Source organism: Erpetoichthys calabaricus, chromosome 3 (genome assembly GCF_900747795.2).
Source record: "Erpetoichthys calabaricus chromosome 3, fErpCal1.3, whole genome shotgun sequence".
NCBI lineage: Eukaryota > Metazoa > Chordata > Cladistia > Polypteriformes > Polypteridae > Erpetoichthys > Erpetoichthys calabaricus.
Window position 1 is genome coordinate 173,897,084 of NC_041396.2, and position 19,231 is coordinate 173,916,314.

At 39.5% G+C, this 19,231-nt stretch overlaps 1 protein-coding gene across 1 annotated transcript in view; it reads right to left on the reverse strand.

The window, feature by feature from the left end:
• rngtt (RNA guanylyltransferase and 5'-phosphatase) overlaps positions 1-19,231 on the reverse strand; it is a 947,965-nt gene that overhangs the window by 840,713 nt on the left and 88,021 nt on the right. Inside the window, 1 exon segment of the mRNA XM_028797536.2 lies at positions 7,543-7,798. Coding sequence (XP_028653369.1) covers positions 7,543-7,798 — 256 coding nt within the window.

The window sequence follows — 19,231 nt, forward strand, 5'->3', positions numbered from 1 at the left end:
GCTTCTCGTGTTTGTTCTGAAGGAAGTGAGGGAGCAAAACATCTGAACAAAAACATGCAACCACTTGAATAATCCCTCTACACAGCAGAACAGGTTTCTACAGGCTGACACTCGACAAACGATAAAATTCCACGCGGAACCCAGACAACCCTCGTGTATATATACACACACACTGCTCAAAAATATTAAAGGAACACTTTTATATCAGAGTTAGTGCTGTAGTGCTGGGCGGTATGACCAAAATTCTATATTACGGTATTTTTCTAAATTATACCAATTCCACGGTATTCAACAGTATTTTTTTCCCCATGCATGAGTGGAAGTTAACCACATTTTCCACTCTAATTACTGCCGTAGACTGGCTAAGAATAACCTATTCCACTGTCATGAGAATTGCACATTGTACAAAAAAACATTTTAATGTGCACACAAGTATTAATATAGGTTTGCTTGGCCCCATAAAGTTATAGTTTTCATGGGGGTGGCACTAATGAAGAGAAGGAATCACATAGCATGACAGATGCAGTCAAAATATAGAGCCTTTTTATTGAACGAAGTTTGCAAACAACTTCAACTAAACTTTTCACAACATATTTTCAACCATCCAAAGAGGCATTTAGATTTTGTAAAATATCCAGAGGTGCTTGTCAAAAAGTTGTATTGCACTGAACTTGTCTTAGAAAAGGAATAAATAGTAAATATTTTTTTAAACCAACTACACTTTGTTAATGTTAACAATCTCTGTCCACTGACACGTTAAAGTGACTTTTTAAACAACTTTACCATCATTAAACTGCATAATTTTTATACTAATAATAAAATAAATAATAGTGCAACTTCCAGTAATAATACTATTTCTTCCAAAACTTGATTCAAGCCCAGTTGCATTACACAGTATTCACCAAATTAAAATAAAATAAAACAAGTGCAACTTGGTGATGACATCTTTACCAACTGAACCATCATTAAGGCAAACTGCATTGATATGGACCTTGCTTCAAGCTAAGCTATACACATAAATAATAAAACTGAAACTTGCATTTATAATGCTATTTGTGGTATAGCCCTACGGAAGCGTATTAGGGCCACGGTGAAGAAAAAAAAACTATATGTCGAGAATAAAGTCGACATGTTGACTTTATTCTCGCCGTTTATGTCGAGATTAAAGTCATTTCCACTTTATTCTCATAGTTTATTTTGCCATTAAAGTAGAATGTCGTAAACTAAACTTCATCCTAAAATCATTGTTTAATTTACTAGATTTTCTCAAACTCCGTCATAACTGAATGTAGATCGCCGCACAGAATACATTCACTTCTTGATATTCCTGCTCTCTGAAAATGTAGAATGCGAAGATAAATTTCATGATGAAATGCATTAAATCAGGTATTAAACATGCACGGTAGTGCTGCTCCCTCGCAGTAAGGGGTCTCTAGTTGTACATTCAGTGTAGAGAACTTTACGGCAGGTGTCAAAAAAATTGAATGTATGACTGGGTATATCGCACAGGTTTAACTTAAATATTGTGTAAATATTGGGTTCATGATCTGGTTGTCGGAGACACAAACACAGAATTCAATGGATGTTTTTCTCAGTGGGCTTTCTTTATTGCAAATGTGCTATCTCTGCCTGATGTACCAAACGCCCAGTTCCTATCTTTCCTTTTTCTTTCTCCACATTACCAATCACCACACGATAACACAAAGCATTTCATGCGCTACATAATTTATGACGGGGTTTGAGAAAATCTAGTAAATTAAATATTCATTTTAAGATGAAGTTTAGTTTAAGATGTTCTACTTTAATGACAAACTACGAGAATAAAGTCAACATGTCGACTTTGTGAAAGTAAAACTAGTTATAAACTTAGACCACGGAGTGTTCAGAACTTTAAAAAAATCTTTGTTATACATGTTAAATTATGCCATCCATTCAGGGTTGCACCCTTCCCAGCAAGCATTGTGTGCGAGGCAGGAGTAAATTCTGAACAGGACGTCAGCACATCGCAGGGTGAATACGAGCAATACATACACTAGCAGGGTCAATATAGCATAACAAAACCCCACATCCTACATGACTTTGAAAAAAACTGAAGCACGCCTAGTAAACCCACCAGAAAAACATGCAAATTAAAGGCAGGGAACACTCGGCACCCCCTTGCTACGATGCAGCAGTGCACCCTCCACGACACTGTGCCCCTACATGATCCATATTACTAACCGAGAATGATAAACCGGATATGGACGCAGGTACATGGCATGCCCATGGACGCAGGAGACATAGTGCGCAGGCGCCGACAGCGAGTGAAGTCTGATCCACCAAGAACGAAGGAGTCACAGCTCAATAATGAAGGAGCTCAACTGAGCACAGACAATACGGAACCCTAACCGTCCACACTACACAGCATAGTCAAACCCGACATAGTACGGAAGGTGCGTGCGCCTACGACGCGCATCTAACACACCGCAGGCAGACCCCCGAGATGTTACAGACGCCACAGAGATACGGACTCCACAGCATATGTGAATCACATTACAGTAATACAATAATATGAGAACTCAGAGACAAAACAAACACAACAGGGGCGCAGGCAAACCCCCGAGATGTTACAGACGCCCCAGAGATACGGACTCCACAGCATATGTGAATCACATTACGGTAATACAATAATATGAGTACTCACAGACAAAACAAACACAACAGGCTTCGGCGTCCCGCCCCACAATCAAAGCGGAGAGAGTACGGCGTCCCCAAACATCCACAAAACACAGCATAGTCAAACCCGAGATAGTACGGAGGGTGCATGCGCCTACAACGACTACCACATGAAACACACACACGGCACCAGAGGTATAATATTAGCTCAACTAACATAAATAAGCACCTACAACGCGTCACAGCTCAAAAACAAAGGAGCTCAACTAACGTGAATAAGAAATGAAGCAACGCGCCCATAGGTAATGACACAGCCACACAAAAAAGAGGATTCAGCCCCCTGCCCCAGAGTGAAACGGGAAAAAGTACGGAGTCCACAAAGGTCCACCATACTCTGCATAATAGTACGGAAGGCGCGAGTTAGTACGAAAGCCGAAGGCTCCTACAGCGTGTAATAAGAATAAACGAACGCTCCGTTTTAAACGTACATCATCCTCACACGTCCAAACTGTAATAAGAATAAATGAACGCTCCGTATTGAACGTATGTCATCCTCACACGTCCAAACTATACAGCATAAGTGAATCACATTACAGTGATGCATTATTAACAGTACAACCACAGAAAACGCTCCATATTAACAGTTAGTGCAATTATTCATATTACTAATGGTAAACAACGGAGAACTAATGTAGTCAAACTTATTCAAGGACAACACACCATCTTTACTACAAATGTTGTTCATGAAGACATATTCCAATAAATCTTTGTAATGTGCCATGCTATGGGTTCTTTACTTCCTATGTGCGTCATCTACACCTTTACACTCCGATCTATCTCATACATACATCAATGTATTTCAGGATACCCAACGCCATGGGTTGGCGAGCGAAGCGAGCAGGGGGCGGAGCCCCCTAGTTAATACATACTTTAATGCATTTGATCATGAAAATGATATCATGTATTTATCTTAGCATTCTAAATGTTCTGGGAGCAGAAATATCATGAAGTTAATGTATTCTGTGTGGTGATCACTGCCTGCGCCTCCTCTTAGTGCAAGAGGAAGTCAGTTTAAGAAGCACGAAGCGATTAACATGGCTTGGGGAACACTTAACACAAAGCATTTAATGTGCTACATAACTTATGGCGGGGTTTGAGAAAAGCTAGTAAATTAAATATTCATTTTAAGATGAAGTTTAGTTTACGATGTTTTTAATGACAAATTACGAGAATAAAGTCAACATATCGACTTTAATCTCAACATAAATGGCGAGAATAAAATAGAAATGTCGAGAATAAAGTCAACATGTCGACTTTATTCTCGTCATAAGCGTCATGATTAAAGTGTAAATGTCAAAAATAAAGTCAACATGTCATCACACTACCCAGGTACATTACACAGTATTGGAAAAAAAAAATAAAACAAGTACAACTTGGCTTGCAGTATTATCCAGTAATATAGAAACAGTATGCACACATTTGAACATAATGGTCCACATCCGACCTTTTAAAACCAAAGTATCTCCAAACAACAGACACGGCTCCTTTTTTCGGGAAAAGTTCTTCTGTGTCATCATGTTCAACTTTATCGTCTGCTACAGCTTCAGTTTCAGAATGTTCTCTGTCCATTTTCACCATTCGATACGTCCACTAACGCATGCGTGTTTAGCAGTGCAGCAGTGAAAAAGGTCCCCCCTTAAACAGTTTCCCACTGCGCCACGTTCCGAACATTGTTTAGGCTATTTAAATCGGTGTTGCGGTATAAGAAAAATCCCTATCATAACAAAAATAAAAAACGTTTTTTGGTATGAACCAATATACCGCCCAGCACTAATCTGAGTATAGCATCAAGTCAGTGAAACTTCTGGGATATTGATCTGGTCAGCTAAGTAGCAGAAGGGGTTGTTAAATCAGTTTCAGCTGCTTTGGCATTAATGGAATTAACAACAGGTGCACTAGAAGGGAAACAATGAGACAACCCCCAAAACAGGAATGGTTTAACAGGTGGAGGCCACTGACATCTTTCCCTCCTCATTTTTTCTGACTGTTTTTTCACTAGTTTTGCATTTGGCTACTGTCAGTGTCATTACTGGTAGCATGAGGCAATACCTGACCAGGTAGTCCAACTTCTCCAGGATAACACATCAATATGTGGCATTGCCAGAAGGTTTGCTGTGACTCCCAGCACAGTCTCAAGGGCATGGAGGAGATTCCAGGAGACAGGCAGTTACTCTAAGAGAGCTGGCCATAAAAGGTCCTTAACCCATCAGCAGGACCACTATCTGCTCCTTTGGGTAAGGAGGAACAGGATGAACACTGCCACAGCCCTACAAAATGACCTGCAGCAGGCCACTGGTGTGAATGTCTCTGACCAAACAATCAGAAACAGACTTCATGAGGGTGGCCTGAGGACCCGACATCCTCTAGTGGGCCCTGTACTCACTGCCTGGCGCAGTGGAGCTCAATTGGCATTTGACATAGAATACCAGAATTGACAGGTCCAACACTGGCACCCTGTGCATTTCACAGATGAGAGCAGGTTCACCCTGAGCACATGTGACAGACGTGAAGGGGTCTGGAGAAGCCGTGGAGAATGTTATGCTGCCTGTAACGTTGTTCAGCATGACCGGTTTGGTGGTGGGTCAGTGATGGTCTGGAGAGGCATATCCATGGAGGGTTGGACAGACCGACAGGCTAAACGATGGCACTTTGACTGCCATTAGGTATCGGAATGAAATCCTTGGACCCATTGTCAGACCCTATGCTGGTGCAGTGGGTCCTGGGTTCCTCCTGGTGCACAACAATGCCCTACCACATGTGACAAGAGTATGCAGGCAGTTCCTGGAGGAAGAAAGAATTGATACCATTGACTGGCCCCCATGCTCGCGTGACCTAAATCCAATCGAACACCTCTGGGACATTATGTTTCGGTCCGTCCAACACCGCCAGGTTGCACCTCAGACTGTCCAGGAGCTCGGTAATGCCCTGGTCCAGATCTGCAAGGAGATCCCCCAGGACACCATCCATCATCTCATTAGGAGCATGCCAGGCATGCATACAAGCACGTGGGGGGCCATACAAGCTACTGAGCACGATTTTCAGTTGCTGCAATGAAATTTCAGCAAAATGGACTAGCCTGCCGCATCATTTTTTCACTTTGATTTTCGGGGTATCTTTGAATTCAGCCCTCTGTAAGTTGATAATTTTCATTTCCATCAAACGATGTGGCATCCTTTTGTCCCTAACACATTACCCAGTCCATATCAGTATAGATATCCAGCACGATTTTTTTTCCCATTGAGATCTGATGTGTTTTCAAAGTATTCCTTTAATTTCTTTTCTCCCCTCTCTGAAGGCTTTTTTTTTAATCTTTGCTTGATTGGGTGCAGGTGTAAACTGCCACTCCCCACAAGGCAATAAATGAGGCACCCAACTGACGCTCTCATTTGCACATATATATATTTACATCTGCAGTGGGTTCCAACAACCATGAGGATAAGGCATCCCAACATAGCTTCATTCTTTCTAGTCACTGAATGTTTTGAAATGGCCATCCAGTCAAGATGTAATGGTTTTAAACCATTTGGTAACTGTATCTATAAATATATGGTTTTCTGAATCAAGAAAAATGTTCTAACATTTTGCAAAATTTACCCATAAACAGCTTTCATATATAATTTCTTAATCATTGCAAAAGCATTATGTTCCAGTTGTACATTAATTTGAAAAGGTGTGTGAATGGTATGGTAAGATTTTAAAAACACTTTCTGCCTACATGCTCGGATCACATGGTCAGGTCACATGTGAAAGAAGGCTTGTAGCACTCCCACAGGTTTAAATATCTATATGCTAACAAATCATCCCTGTATTGCCATATCTGTGACAATGCTCCCACTTAGTAACAAATAATAATTTCCATCAATATTTGAATGTGTAAGTCTATACTGGAAGATTTTAACAGAAAGTCAAAATATCTGCCCTGACATGATGTCCATTGCTAGTTTTATCCACTAAATACAGATATTGTACACAAGATTCCAACATTAATAAAATTAATCAAAAATGAAATTTAAAAATTGCAGTTACAAGTTCAGTCCGTAAGTCATAAGTCAACATCATATTTCATTTTAAATACAGAAAGTACAGAACATGAAATTTTAATTCATAGAGGACCCTTCAGTGCCTACATTAAGGCAGAGGTCATATAGAGGAGCAGTTAAAAGCACAAATAGGATACTTAGAAATGGTATAAATAAGCTATTTACTTTATAGCATTTTCAAATTATTTACATCCTTCTGGTTCTTCCGTACGAAGAAACTTATATTCACATTGGAAAACACAATATAAAGACTCATTATAGAGTTACACCTTAGCAGTTAAAAACCAATACTGAAGAGCAGAATCTTCTTGCTCTGTTTAAATAAATTAATAAGATTCAAATAAGAGTGCTTAAATCTTAAAAAAAATTAAATTTAATATGCTGTAAACAGAAATGCCATAAAAAAGACCTCCTATCCATGAGTAATAATAGTGTATATGAAAACAACGTGTATTATAAACAGTAGCTACCTTCAAACCTCTTAATGACTTGCTATGATTCAAAAAAAAGATATTCAAAACAACAGAAATCCTTTTACTGATAAAGATTCGTCACCAAGGTAGAATGTGCAACTAAGGTTAATAAAATAAGATGAAACAAAAAATTGGTAGATTTTTCAAAATAATGTTGAAAAATAAACCAGGAAAACAAATCTTTAAAAATATGTAACAGTTGATGTTTCAGATTTAGGTGAAGAATTCGTTTAATTTAATTTACATTTGACACTGCGTGATGCTAACACTGCCATCTTGTGATGAAAGGCTCCCAATGCATTTATTCAACTTACCAGTCTTAGACGTTCTTTCCTCTTTTTGCCTGGCAATGAGTTAGAGGAGCTGGGACCAGTGTCAGGGACAATTGTGTTTCCATCATCATCAAAGTCTTCATTATCGTCATCATCTTCAAAGCACCACTCAGGAAGAGCCGGGGGTTGAGGTGCATCTTCAACATCTCCATAGCGCTGAAACAGTTCTTTCAGATAGTCAGCTTTATAAATTCCTGGTTGCCTTGCTTGGGCAAAAGCAGCCACAGCAGCTTCAACGCTAGAAATTAGAAACAATAATATGAGTAGGAGGCTGATCAAAATAAAACTTTTTGTAGACCAGAAGGTCAGGTCAGGTCAGGTTGTGGACTCCAGGTCCGGACTCCATGAGCAACTACTCGTTTGACAGAAGTCAAACCAGCAGCACCCAAGGATTCTCCAAAGAGACACAGTATCGAAGGAGTCCAGTCTTTGTCTCAGGTCACTGGATAACGTCCATGACTCACAAAACAAGGAGCACCAGGACTCTAAAGACTTGGACTTGCGTCCTTTTGCAGAGATATCGGGTACACCACACACACCTTTCCAGCGATCTCATGACTCACAATGCTCTCCCAATCCGTCTACTGACTTCATAGGAAGAGTCACCAGAGACAAGAATGTTGCTGCCGAGGTAAATAAACTTTTCGACAAAGTCAACATTCTCTCCGCTGACAGATACACTGCTGATGGTTGTGCCCAAGAAGTTATTCAAGGCCTGGATCTTAGTTTTTACCCAGCCCAGTCACTCAGACTCCTCACTCAGTCTCTCGAGAGCCACAATCAGAGCCTCCATTGACTCCATGAAGATCACAGCATTTGTCAGCAAAGTCAAGATCAGTGAATCTCTCTTCACCAACAGATGCCCCACAGCTGCTGGACCCCATGACCCTGCCCAACATCCAGTCCACACAAGCACTGAACAGAGCTGAAGAAAGAACAAACCCCTCATGAACCCCAGAATCAACTAGGAAAAACGCATAGGTTCTCCCACCACTCTGCACTCACAGTACCAGTGTACAGGCCGGCCATGATATTCAGCACCTTTGGGGGGAATCCCATGTAAGTCACAAGATGTACCACAGAGCAGCTCAATCAACCGAATTGAACACTTTACCAAAATCGACAAAGGCTGCAAAAACAACTCTGCCAATATTTGCATTTAACCTCCATGAGAACCCTCAGTGCCAGGATGCAGTCAATGGTACACTTCTTAGGTGTAAAACCAGACTGCACCGGTCACTGATAGGTGAGCAAATGATCATGGATCCTATTGAGGATAAGCCTACCCAGGACCTTACCCGGCAACAAGGGCAGTGTTATCCACCACCATGGTTGCCGCAATCCAGGCAGTCACCCTTTCCTTTCCAGATAGGGACGACACGTCCCGTTTTCCAGTCAGTTGGGATGATGCCCGGCTCCCATATGGAAGCAAAGATTGCTTGCAATGCCAGGAGGACAGCCTTACCACCAGCATGAAGAAGTTTACTCTGGATACCACAGATCCCTGCAGACTTCCCTGCCCTCAACTGGTTCACCACCTGTGCAATCTCAGTGAGACTGGGTGGTACAGAGCTAATTGCAGGATCAGCCTCAAGAACCGTGGATGCAGAGATGTCCAATGTCCTAGCCAGAGGATCACCTTTAAACAGAAGGTCTTTAGGATAAAAACAAATTAAGTTAAGACACTAAAGAAAGCTTTAAGTTCATAAGTTTAAGGATAAGTAAAAATTTGTTTCTCCTTCTCCTGATCATCTTTCAACAGTACAGCCCTCCAGCTATAGTTTGTTACTACAGACACTACAGTAAGTTAAACCTTAATAATCCATTAAACACTATGTGCCTTCATCTGACTATATGATGTTCTCATTAGTGGGCAACATTAATGGAAAAGGCTTTTCCTCATTTTCTTCATATCATAGTTTCCTTTTATTTTGACAGACTGCAGTGGTGCTTATATATTTGACTCACTGTAACATGGAAGTTATGAGACAGGACTTCAGTAACAATGAGATTTGGTGAATGTTAAGGATAAAATCTAAAAATCATTGTACTGAAAGACGGAAAAAATTTTGTGAAACCTATAAAAAACAGTTTTTATTTTCTTATTACTTAAACTGAAATTGGAAACATCATGCATGTTTCAGTTCAAGTCTTTCTTTTTAATTAGGCTCTGAGAAGATACCTTTAACCTTTTAACAAGGATTCATACTACCCTAAGTTCTTGTCTATAAGCCGCGGCTTATCTAAGGAAAAAAGTTGTGAAAATGAAAAAATAGAATATCGGCTTATACATAAGTCCAGCTTATAAAGTAATCCCTCCTCCATCGCGGGGGTTGCGTTCCAGAGCCACCCGCGAAATAAGAAAATCCGCGAAGTAGAAACTATATGTTTATATGGTTATTTTTATATTGTCATGCTTGGGTCACAGATTTGCGCAGAAACACAGGAGGTTGTAGAGAGACAGGAACGTTATTCAAACACTGCAAACAAACATTTGTCTCTTTTTCAAAAGTTTAAACTGTGCTCCATGACAAGACAGAGATGACAGTTCTGTCTCACAATTAAAAGAATGCAAACATATCTTCCTCTTCAAAGGAGTGTGTGTCAGGAGCACAGAATGTCACATAGATAGAGAAAACAATCTCTAGCAAACAAATCAATGGTGCTGTTTGGATTTTAGGTATGCGAAGCACCGCGGCACAAAGCTGTTGAAGGCGGCAGCTCACACCCCCTCCGTCAGGAGCAGGGGGAGAGAGAGACACAGAGAGAGAGAGACAGAATTTGTTTTTCAGTCAAAAATCAATACGTGCCCTTCGAGCTTTTAAGTATGCGAAGCACTGTGCAGCATGTCCTTTCAGGAATCAGCTTTACAAAAGATAGCAACGTGAAGATAATCTTTCAGCATTTTTAGGCGAGCGTCCGTATCGTCTAGGTGTGCGAACAGCACCCCTGCTCAATCCCCATACGTCAGGATCACAGATAGTCAGCGCAAGAGAGAGAGAAAAGTAAGCAATCTAGCTTCTCAGCCATCTGCAAATAGTGTCTCTTGTATGAAATCAACTGGGCAAACCAACTGAGGAAGCATGTACCAGAAATTAAAAGACCCATTGTCCGCAGAAATCCGCGAACCAGCAAAAAATCCGTGATATATATTTAAATATGCTTACATATAAAATCACAATTTAAATGACCGCTACGCGTGCGTGTTGACTCGGCGACGCCCAGAGCAGAAAGAACGTGCTCCGGCCGCGCCATGCGAGGAGTGAGAGAGACGCCAATATCTCACACTCTCTCCCCCCTTAAAGAAATTAAATGGGTGCGAGTGAGACCACTGACCTCCCTCCCTTCTATTAGTTATAGGTTATAGTACGTTCGGCTTATCCATGAGTCCGGCTTATCTATGATAAGATTTTATTTTAAAAATTCGTATGATTTTTGGTCTCCGGCTTATACACGAGTCCGGCTTATAGACAAGAACCTAGGGTAATAAGAATAATACATTTTATTTATATAGTGCCTTTCCCATGCTCAAGGCACTTCACAGAGTCTCAAAGAAACAGCAGGTATACACAACATTGGATACAGATGTTTCCTAAATAATACATTAAAGACAGATATAGGATATGCAAAAGCATTAAACAGAATAACAAACCAGAGTAAAATACTATATTCAATATTAAAAGAAAGCCTAGCAAATAACATCATTTGTGATATAATACACACACAAATTATCATGAGCATCTGGACAGAAAGGAAGACTGAAAGAGGAGGCAGAATGCCAGGTTAAGTTAAAAGCCTTCATGAACAGATGAGTTTTCAGTTTTGTTGGGTTTTTTTTTTAAAGAATGAAAAGGAGTCAGCTGATTTAATTAATTTTAGGAGGTTATTCCAAAGTCTGGGTGCTATACAGCTGAAGTTCCTGTCTCCCATAGAGTACAGGTAGGTGTGGGGCACAACAAGATTGCCAGAATCAGAGGACCTTAGAGGGCAAACAGAAGTCAATGAAGTTGTTCGGTGCAAGGCCATTTAAAGCTTTGTAGGTTAATAATAGAATCTTATATTCAATTCTGTAAGACACAGGAAGCCAGTGGAGGCAAACTAGGATGGGTGATATGTGCTCACTGTTGCTGGTTCTTGTTAGGACTCTTGCAGTAGAGTTTTGAATCAGCTGGAGCTGTGATATAAGATTAGAAGGGACACCTGCCAGGAGGGAATTACAATAATTGATGCGGAATATGATAAAAGCATGGAGAAGTTCCTTAGCATTAGAAAAGGAGTGGTATAAGCAGACACAGGATATGTTATGGAGGTGAAAGTAAGAAAGTTTCTTAATGTGGTTTATGTGGGCGGAAAAAGAAAGAAGAATCAAAAACAACACCAAGATTCCTTGCATTCGAATAAGGTCCGATGAGATCTCTATCAAGAGTAACTGACAAGGAGCTCATGTTCTTAAGCTGCACTTTAGTGCCAATTTGCAGGAGTTCAATTTTGTTGCAATTTAACTTTAAGGAGTTCTGTTCCATCCAGGGGTTAATTTCCCTGAGGCAAGTTGCACAGCAGTGCCAGAGATACCCAGCATTTGTGAATTTCCCCTTGGGATTAATAAAGTATCTATCTATCTATCTAGTCTCCATTCTAGATGGTAGAATGTCATGTCGGACAGTGTCAAATGCTGCACTAAGATCTAACAAAATTAATATGCTGGTTTGTCCAGTCTGCTGCCATTAGCAAATTATTAATTACCCGAAACAGAGCAATTTCACAGCTGGGCTATGCCCTGAAACCAGACTGAAAGGATTCAATCAGTTTATTAGATGAGTAATTGATGAGTTGGGAGGCTACAACACGCTCAAGAACTTTTGACAGAAAAGTTAAGTGAGAAAAGGACCAAAAAGATAATGTTAAGATTAAGATTGTCAGCATGAAGACCATACTTTAACAATGGGGTTACAGAAGCGACTTTAAAAGTGGCTGGCACAAAGTAACTGTCAAGGGATGTATTTATTATTGTCACAATCACTGGGATTATGGCATGAAGGAAGGATTTAAGAAGTGTGGTGGGGAATGGGTCCAGTACACGGTTAGAGGGCCTCATCTAACAAAGCAGGTCATTAACAAATGCAGAAGTGTCTAGTGAAAATTAGGAAAATGCAGTCGGAACACAGGGAAAGACAAAAGTGGATGATGGATTTATGTTAGTTGAATTATTTAGATCTTTAATTATAACTAGGTGGCTTTGCGTGCTATTGTGAACAGGGGGGCTGAACACACCCCAAGGAGACGTGGCTGCTCCTCCAAAACCCCTGTTAAAGCGGTGATACAATGGGAAAGAAATTCCTTTTTTTTATCTCCTCTTTACTCGATCAGCTGCTGGCTTGCTAGTTCTGCCAAGCCGCGTGATCTGCACTTCGCTTGCCTACCCCTTCCCCGCCAGCACTAAGCGCCATTATGAAAATAGGGGCTGAACACACCCCAAGGAGACACATTCGCTCCTCCGAAACCCCTCTTGAATGGTGATACAATGGAAATCAAATAACAGTTGTTTTTTTTTACCTCCTCTTTGCTCGATCAGCTGCTGGCTTGCCGCTGCTCCTGTGTGGCGTGATCTGCATTTTGTGCAGTGCTTCAAACATTTTAAAGTCACTGCCTTGTCTCTCTTCTCCCCCAGACATCCTCAAACACTATTTGATCTCTTTTCACTGTTCCGTTATTTCATTCAGTAATATTTTCCATTTGTTTGCGCTAATGTGAGCTTTACTCTCATTTTCTTGAGACTTTCAAATTTTCCTATTTCCATTATCTCTAACCTGCTCTGCATGTGTATCACGGGACTTGTTTCCAAAGGCTGTAAGTATGACGTGACCTGCCCGTCTTGCAGAAAGTGAAAGTGTCTCCCTGTCTCTCAAGATCTCTCTTTAAAAGATCACGTCTCGTCGCAGTCTCATCCCATTTTTTTTTTTTTTTTTTTTTATAATAGAGAGAAATGCTTTTCCCATTTACATCTATTTAGGCATGACAGTTGTTATGCTTTAGGTATACTATAATGTATTGTGCAACATACTGACAACCTGTTTGAAGATTGTTCCTGCCAGGATATAATCTGTTTCTCTGCAACACAGTAATGGAAAAGATGTCTTCAAAAATGGAAGATACTTCTAACTGCATGCACTTACTGCATACTTCAAGGATGAGTAAAATTGTTATCTATACACTGAGTTGATAGAAGAAACAACATTTTACACTTTGATACATTTTAGACATTCCCTTAGCTTGTTTGATGGATGTAGTTATCCATGAAATGGCTCTGAATAATCCATTAGACTAATATAGTGGACTGATTACCACTTTGGTTTGTTTGGCCTAGCATTTGACAGCTGTCTTTAAGATCGCCTGGTTTGTGTTATGTGCATTCCACCTCAGAAACACTTGCAATGGCATATGTTTTAGCAGCACTTATTGCTTTTTAGTGAATTCCTGTCGTCTATTCATGTTTTCACAGGTGCAAAGGCCCTGGGATTTTGTAGTGATCATAGTGTTTTAGACCATTAGTGGCACAGTTTATTAGATTTAAAAATATAGACGACTAATGCTTTTCGGATTGTTTCCTGATGTCAGAAGATTTATACCTTGTCTATATGTACTGCAAAGCATGCTCAATGTGACAAAGGCAGCATACTGTATATCTAAGAAACACCTTGACATTATGATCCTGTGCTCTTTGAAGCTTTTAAAATTGTGCAGCAATCACTTATTGATTAATACACAACACCCAGTGTTCATGCGATTAACAAAGAGGACTCATTTCAGTATTAGGTCTGTCTTTTCATCAAAGTACCCACTAATAGACCAAGTATTTGCAGGAGACAGTTTAACTTATTTCAATTTTTTCAGCACATAGAAAAAACATCCCCCACCTCTTCTAGATCTTGGTTACAAATTAGAGCTTTCCTTTCAACTTATTACTGTGTAAAGTAATAACTGCCCTATTATCTCATTTGTCACACTTCCAATATCTATAACATATCAGAATTTTACATACTGTTGAGTTTTGCTAAAACGGTTTCAGTTGCAACCACATGGGATGAAAAGACTATACAGTAGTGCAGTACTCTGGTCAGCATAATATTATAGACAAGAATCTTCTTTCCACCCCTAATTGTCTGTAAGAATGAGCCTAATATTACTACATTGTTGATTAAAAAAAAAAAAAAAAAAAAAACTCTCAATCTCTCTCTCTCTCACTCACTCTTCAGTAAAACTATTCACTCATTTCCCAAGTGCCCGAGTCTCTCATGAAAACCCTTTAAAATTTTATTACGTACTCTCTGGCAATGCTAATTGGGTACAAGTAATGGTTCTTCATTATTGTTCAAAATGAGGATACACTGTTTCACACAACAGTGATCTTGTCTTTGTCCTAAGACTAAAGGATACTATTCTTCGAGGGTGTTTGGGTTAACAATTGTTATTGTACAATCCACTGAAATATTTTATCCATCCCTTTGTGCAAAGCATTTTTCTGATTGCAGAGTGGAATGGCATCTTTTTCTTTTTTTTTTCCTCCCCCAGACAAACTTTGTCCATTACATTCTCTGTAATTATTCGCTGTTTGTCTAGACATTCAGGCTTACCAGAGTTGAGATTTACATCAACATGTATTTGCTTAGCAGACCCTTTCATCCAAAGCGACTTACAAAAGAGGTCAACATAATCAAGCATGGGAACAACTGTTACAGGACAAGGTTACAAAATTGATCATCACAAATGAAGAGCTTACAACAAAATAAAAGATAGTTACAAATCCTAGGCTACAAAAACCTAACAGCTAATATTAGTTAGACAGAAATTCACCAAACAAGAGAATCTTTAGATGCTTCTTAAACACATTTAAGGAGTCAGAATTTCAAATAGAGGTGGGCAGCTTGTTCCACCAGCTAGGTGCTACATGTGAAAAGAGTATGAATTGAGATTTAGTGCCACACACTTCATCAGCAGATCTCAGTAGTCAAGAAGGAGCACAGGACCCCTCAACTATCTCAAAATATATATAGGTGATGACCATTTGACTACTCTGTATGCAAACATCAAAGATTTGAGCTAAATATGTGCTGCTACAGGGAGCCAATCTAGTGATATGAACATAGGAATGACATGTGCCTGCCTCGGCTGGTTGAATACCAAATGTGCCACTACATTTTGAATCACCTGCAGTGGCTTGGTGATACATGGTATATGGTATTTTATTAATGCAGATATCAAATTTTGAGATCCTTTGTTTCCACACAGTAGTAAGCTTGCTTATGGGTAAGATCATTTGTTTAGGTCGCTGCTCTCAAAGGACTTGTATAGGTGGAAAATTCATACAGTATTGTTACTTTAACCTAGAATCCTTTTTCTTTTAGTTTTACAGGTGAAATTTGATTACAACGAAACTCACAGGACCATAAAAGTATTTCATTTTAACGGAAGTTTCGTTATAAAAAATATTTGAAAAATACGTATAGTATTGTGACTGGGGCTGCCGGAGATTCATCATGTCTAAAGGCAGTAGTACAAGGACAGGTCTGCTGCACCTGGTAAACAGTAAACCAAGGGCAAAACAACTGGCTGTCCTCTGCAGGATCAGGGATACCAAGTACCGTGCTTGTCGCACAATGTTTAACATTTAACAATACATTAGTTGTAACTTTTTTTTTTTTTGTTAAATAGAAATACAGGTATGAAAATACAGAATGAAATGAGTCGTTAGATGAACATGAAGGCACAATTTGAAAATGCTTTCCCCATGTCATTTTTCTTCATTCCAAAATCACCTTTTTCCAGGACTGTTAATTTTCTTTCAGTGTAAACTGCCGCCATTTCTCAGTTTTCTATGTTCATCTCAAAGAAAACGTTGAGAAGTGCTATGAAACACAAACAGTATGGTATCTGCTCACAACACAACTACCCACGCGGGCATCTTGGTGGGGCACTGACACAGAATACGACTATGTGTATGATGTCGCACCTACACGCTGTCTGGGCCTGCCCAAGAGCAAAAGCTTCACTACAGACTGCCTATCTTTTTGAGACAACCTGTAGCAGGGTTCCCAAGACTTGGCGCAGAAAGTGTACAAGCGCTATTAAATATTTTTTGCATTGCATTATCATCTTTGGTGGCCATTTTTGATTGTACAAACATTAATTATATCCAGATTTAAACTTCTTTAAAACAGGATTCATTTAATATGATGTTCTATGAACGTCCGGACCCACAAAAAATATTAGTCCATCCATCCATCCATTATTCAACCCGCTATATCTTAACTACAGGGTCACAGGGGTCTGCTGGAGCAAAAAATATTAGTTATTCTGAAAATTTAATTACTTCAGTATTCGCTATAATGGGATTTGACCTGTACTAACTTTATGAACCACATTGCAAGAATTGTGAAACAAAACAAAAAAGAATTCTATCAATACTACTTTCCATTTACAGTATTATTGTGCAATTTCAAGTCAAATCAATATCAGTACGTAGGGCCATTCCTGACAGAATAAAATAAGACATCACTTTCCCACTGCATTATGGAGTGTGAAATAGGATACTTTCAAATGAATTAAATAAGATGACGAGGGAGCAGTGTATAGTAAATTACACTGTATGATTATAGATTTTTCTTGACAATGCTGCAATATCTGGCATTGCTCTGAATAATGGTATTAAAGGAGCTGGAGCAATTATAAATCCAAACTTATCCGGCAAATAAGCAAATATCTTTTCCCAACATGATTTGAGTGTAGGGAATCCCCAAAACACACATCCTAGGGAGTCATGCACTTGACAAGTTTGTTGACTATTTAAATCTTTGTTGGAAATATTTTTGATTTTCTTAGTTGAGACTGTACGTACACAATATACAATATTTAACTGAATTATTTCATACTTTGCACACATGGTTGAAATGATTGTTTTTTTCACTACTTATCTCAATTCAGTATATAAGATCCTAATTCAAAGGACCCATTCCCAAAGGTGCCATAAATCATCTGCGGGTGCACACTTTGATATATGAGGACACAGTCATAGTATAGTTTCAGCCATGGATGTTCATGGAAGATTAGGGCAGTTGGGTAGTTTGAAACTTCCACATATTTAAATTGATGTGTTAACAGACGTCTGCATTTGAAAAATAATTGTCCAAAGGATCCAAACATACTGTCAATACAGAGATCCTTAAAGGTCTAGTTACCAAGTACCTTCCATGAATTAAACACTTGAATAAAAGGCTGCTGTGCACACCAATAGAAACTTGGTTTTAAATTGTTTCCTGCATTGGTGAAATATTTTCATCAGATGGATAGATTAGACAGACAGAACGAACATCATTTGTTTTAAGGGAACATTTAGCTTTTTACAGATGCTCAATAAATATGGTAACAAACAACAACCACACTCTCAAATATACAAAAAAACTACTAAAAGGAAAGAAAACTTTTGACTTAGCTGAAGATACGAAGAAAGAAAGAAAGAAAGAAAGAAAGAAAGAAAGAAAGAAAGAAAGAAAGAAAGAAAGAAAGAAAGAAAGAAAGAAAGAAAGAAAGAAAGAAAGAAAGAAAGAAAGAAAGAGTTATCACAAGAACTGATGCTAGATCAAACCTAGGATTTTCCTTATGTTTATATTTCCATAAATATATTTATATTTATTCAAGCAAACTGACGATCGATAGATAGATAGATAGATAGATAGATAGATAGATAGATAGATAGATAGATAGATAGATAGATAGATAGATAGATAGATAGATAGATAGATAGATAGATAGATAGATAGATAGATAGATAGATAGATAGATAGATAGATAGATAGGAGACTTTATTAATCCCCCCAAAAAAAATTCAGATATAACACACAGTAACTTTGTATAATGTTAAAGTTTACTCCCCCGGGTGGAACTGAAGAGTCACATAGTGTGGGGGAGGAACGATCTCCTCAGTCTGTCAGTGGAGCAGGACAGTGACACCAGTCTGTCGCTGAAGCTGCTCCTCTGCCACAGATGTCAAACCGTCCAGCTCCATACCTATAATAGAGCCTGCCTTCCTCACCAGTTTGTCCAGGCGTGAGGCTTCCCTCTTCTTTATGCTGCCTCCCCAGCACACCAACGCGTAGATGAGGACGCTCGCCAGAACCATCTGATAGAACATCTGCAGCATCTTACTGCAGATGTTGAAGGACGCCAGCCTTCTAAGAAAGTATAGTCGGCTCTGTCCTTTCTTACACAGAGCATCAGTATTGGCAGTCCAGTCCAATTTATCATCCAGCTGCACTCCCAGGTATTTATAGATCTGCACCCTCTGCATACAGTCACCTCTGATGATGACAGGGTCCATGTGGGGCCTGGGCCTCCTAAAATCCACCACCAGCTCCTTGATTTTGCTGGTGTTCAGGTGTAGGTGGTTTGAGTAGCATCATTTAACAAAGTCCTTGATTAGGTTCCTATACTCCTCCTCCTGCCTACTCCTGATGCAGTCCACGATAGCAGTGTCGTCAGCGAACTTTTGCACGTGGCAGGACTCCGAGTTGTATTGGAAGTCCAATGTATATAGGCTGAACAGGACCGGAGAAAGCACAGTCACCTGCGGCGCTCCTGTGCTGCTGACCACAATGTCAGACCTGCAGTTCCCGAGACA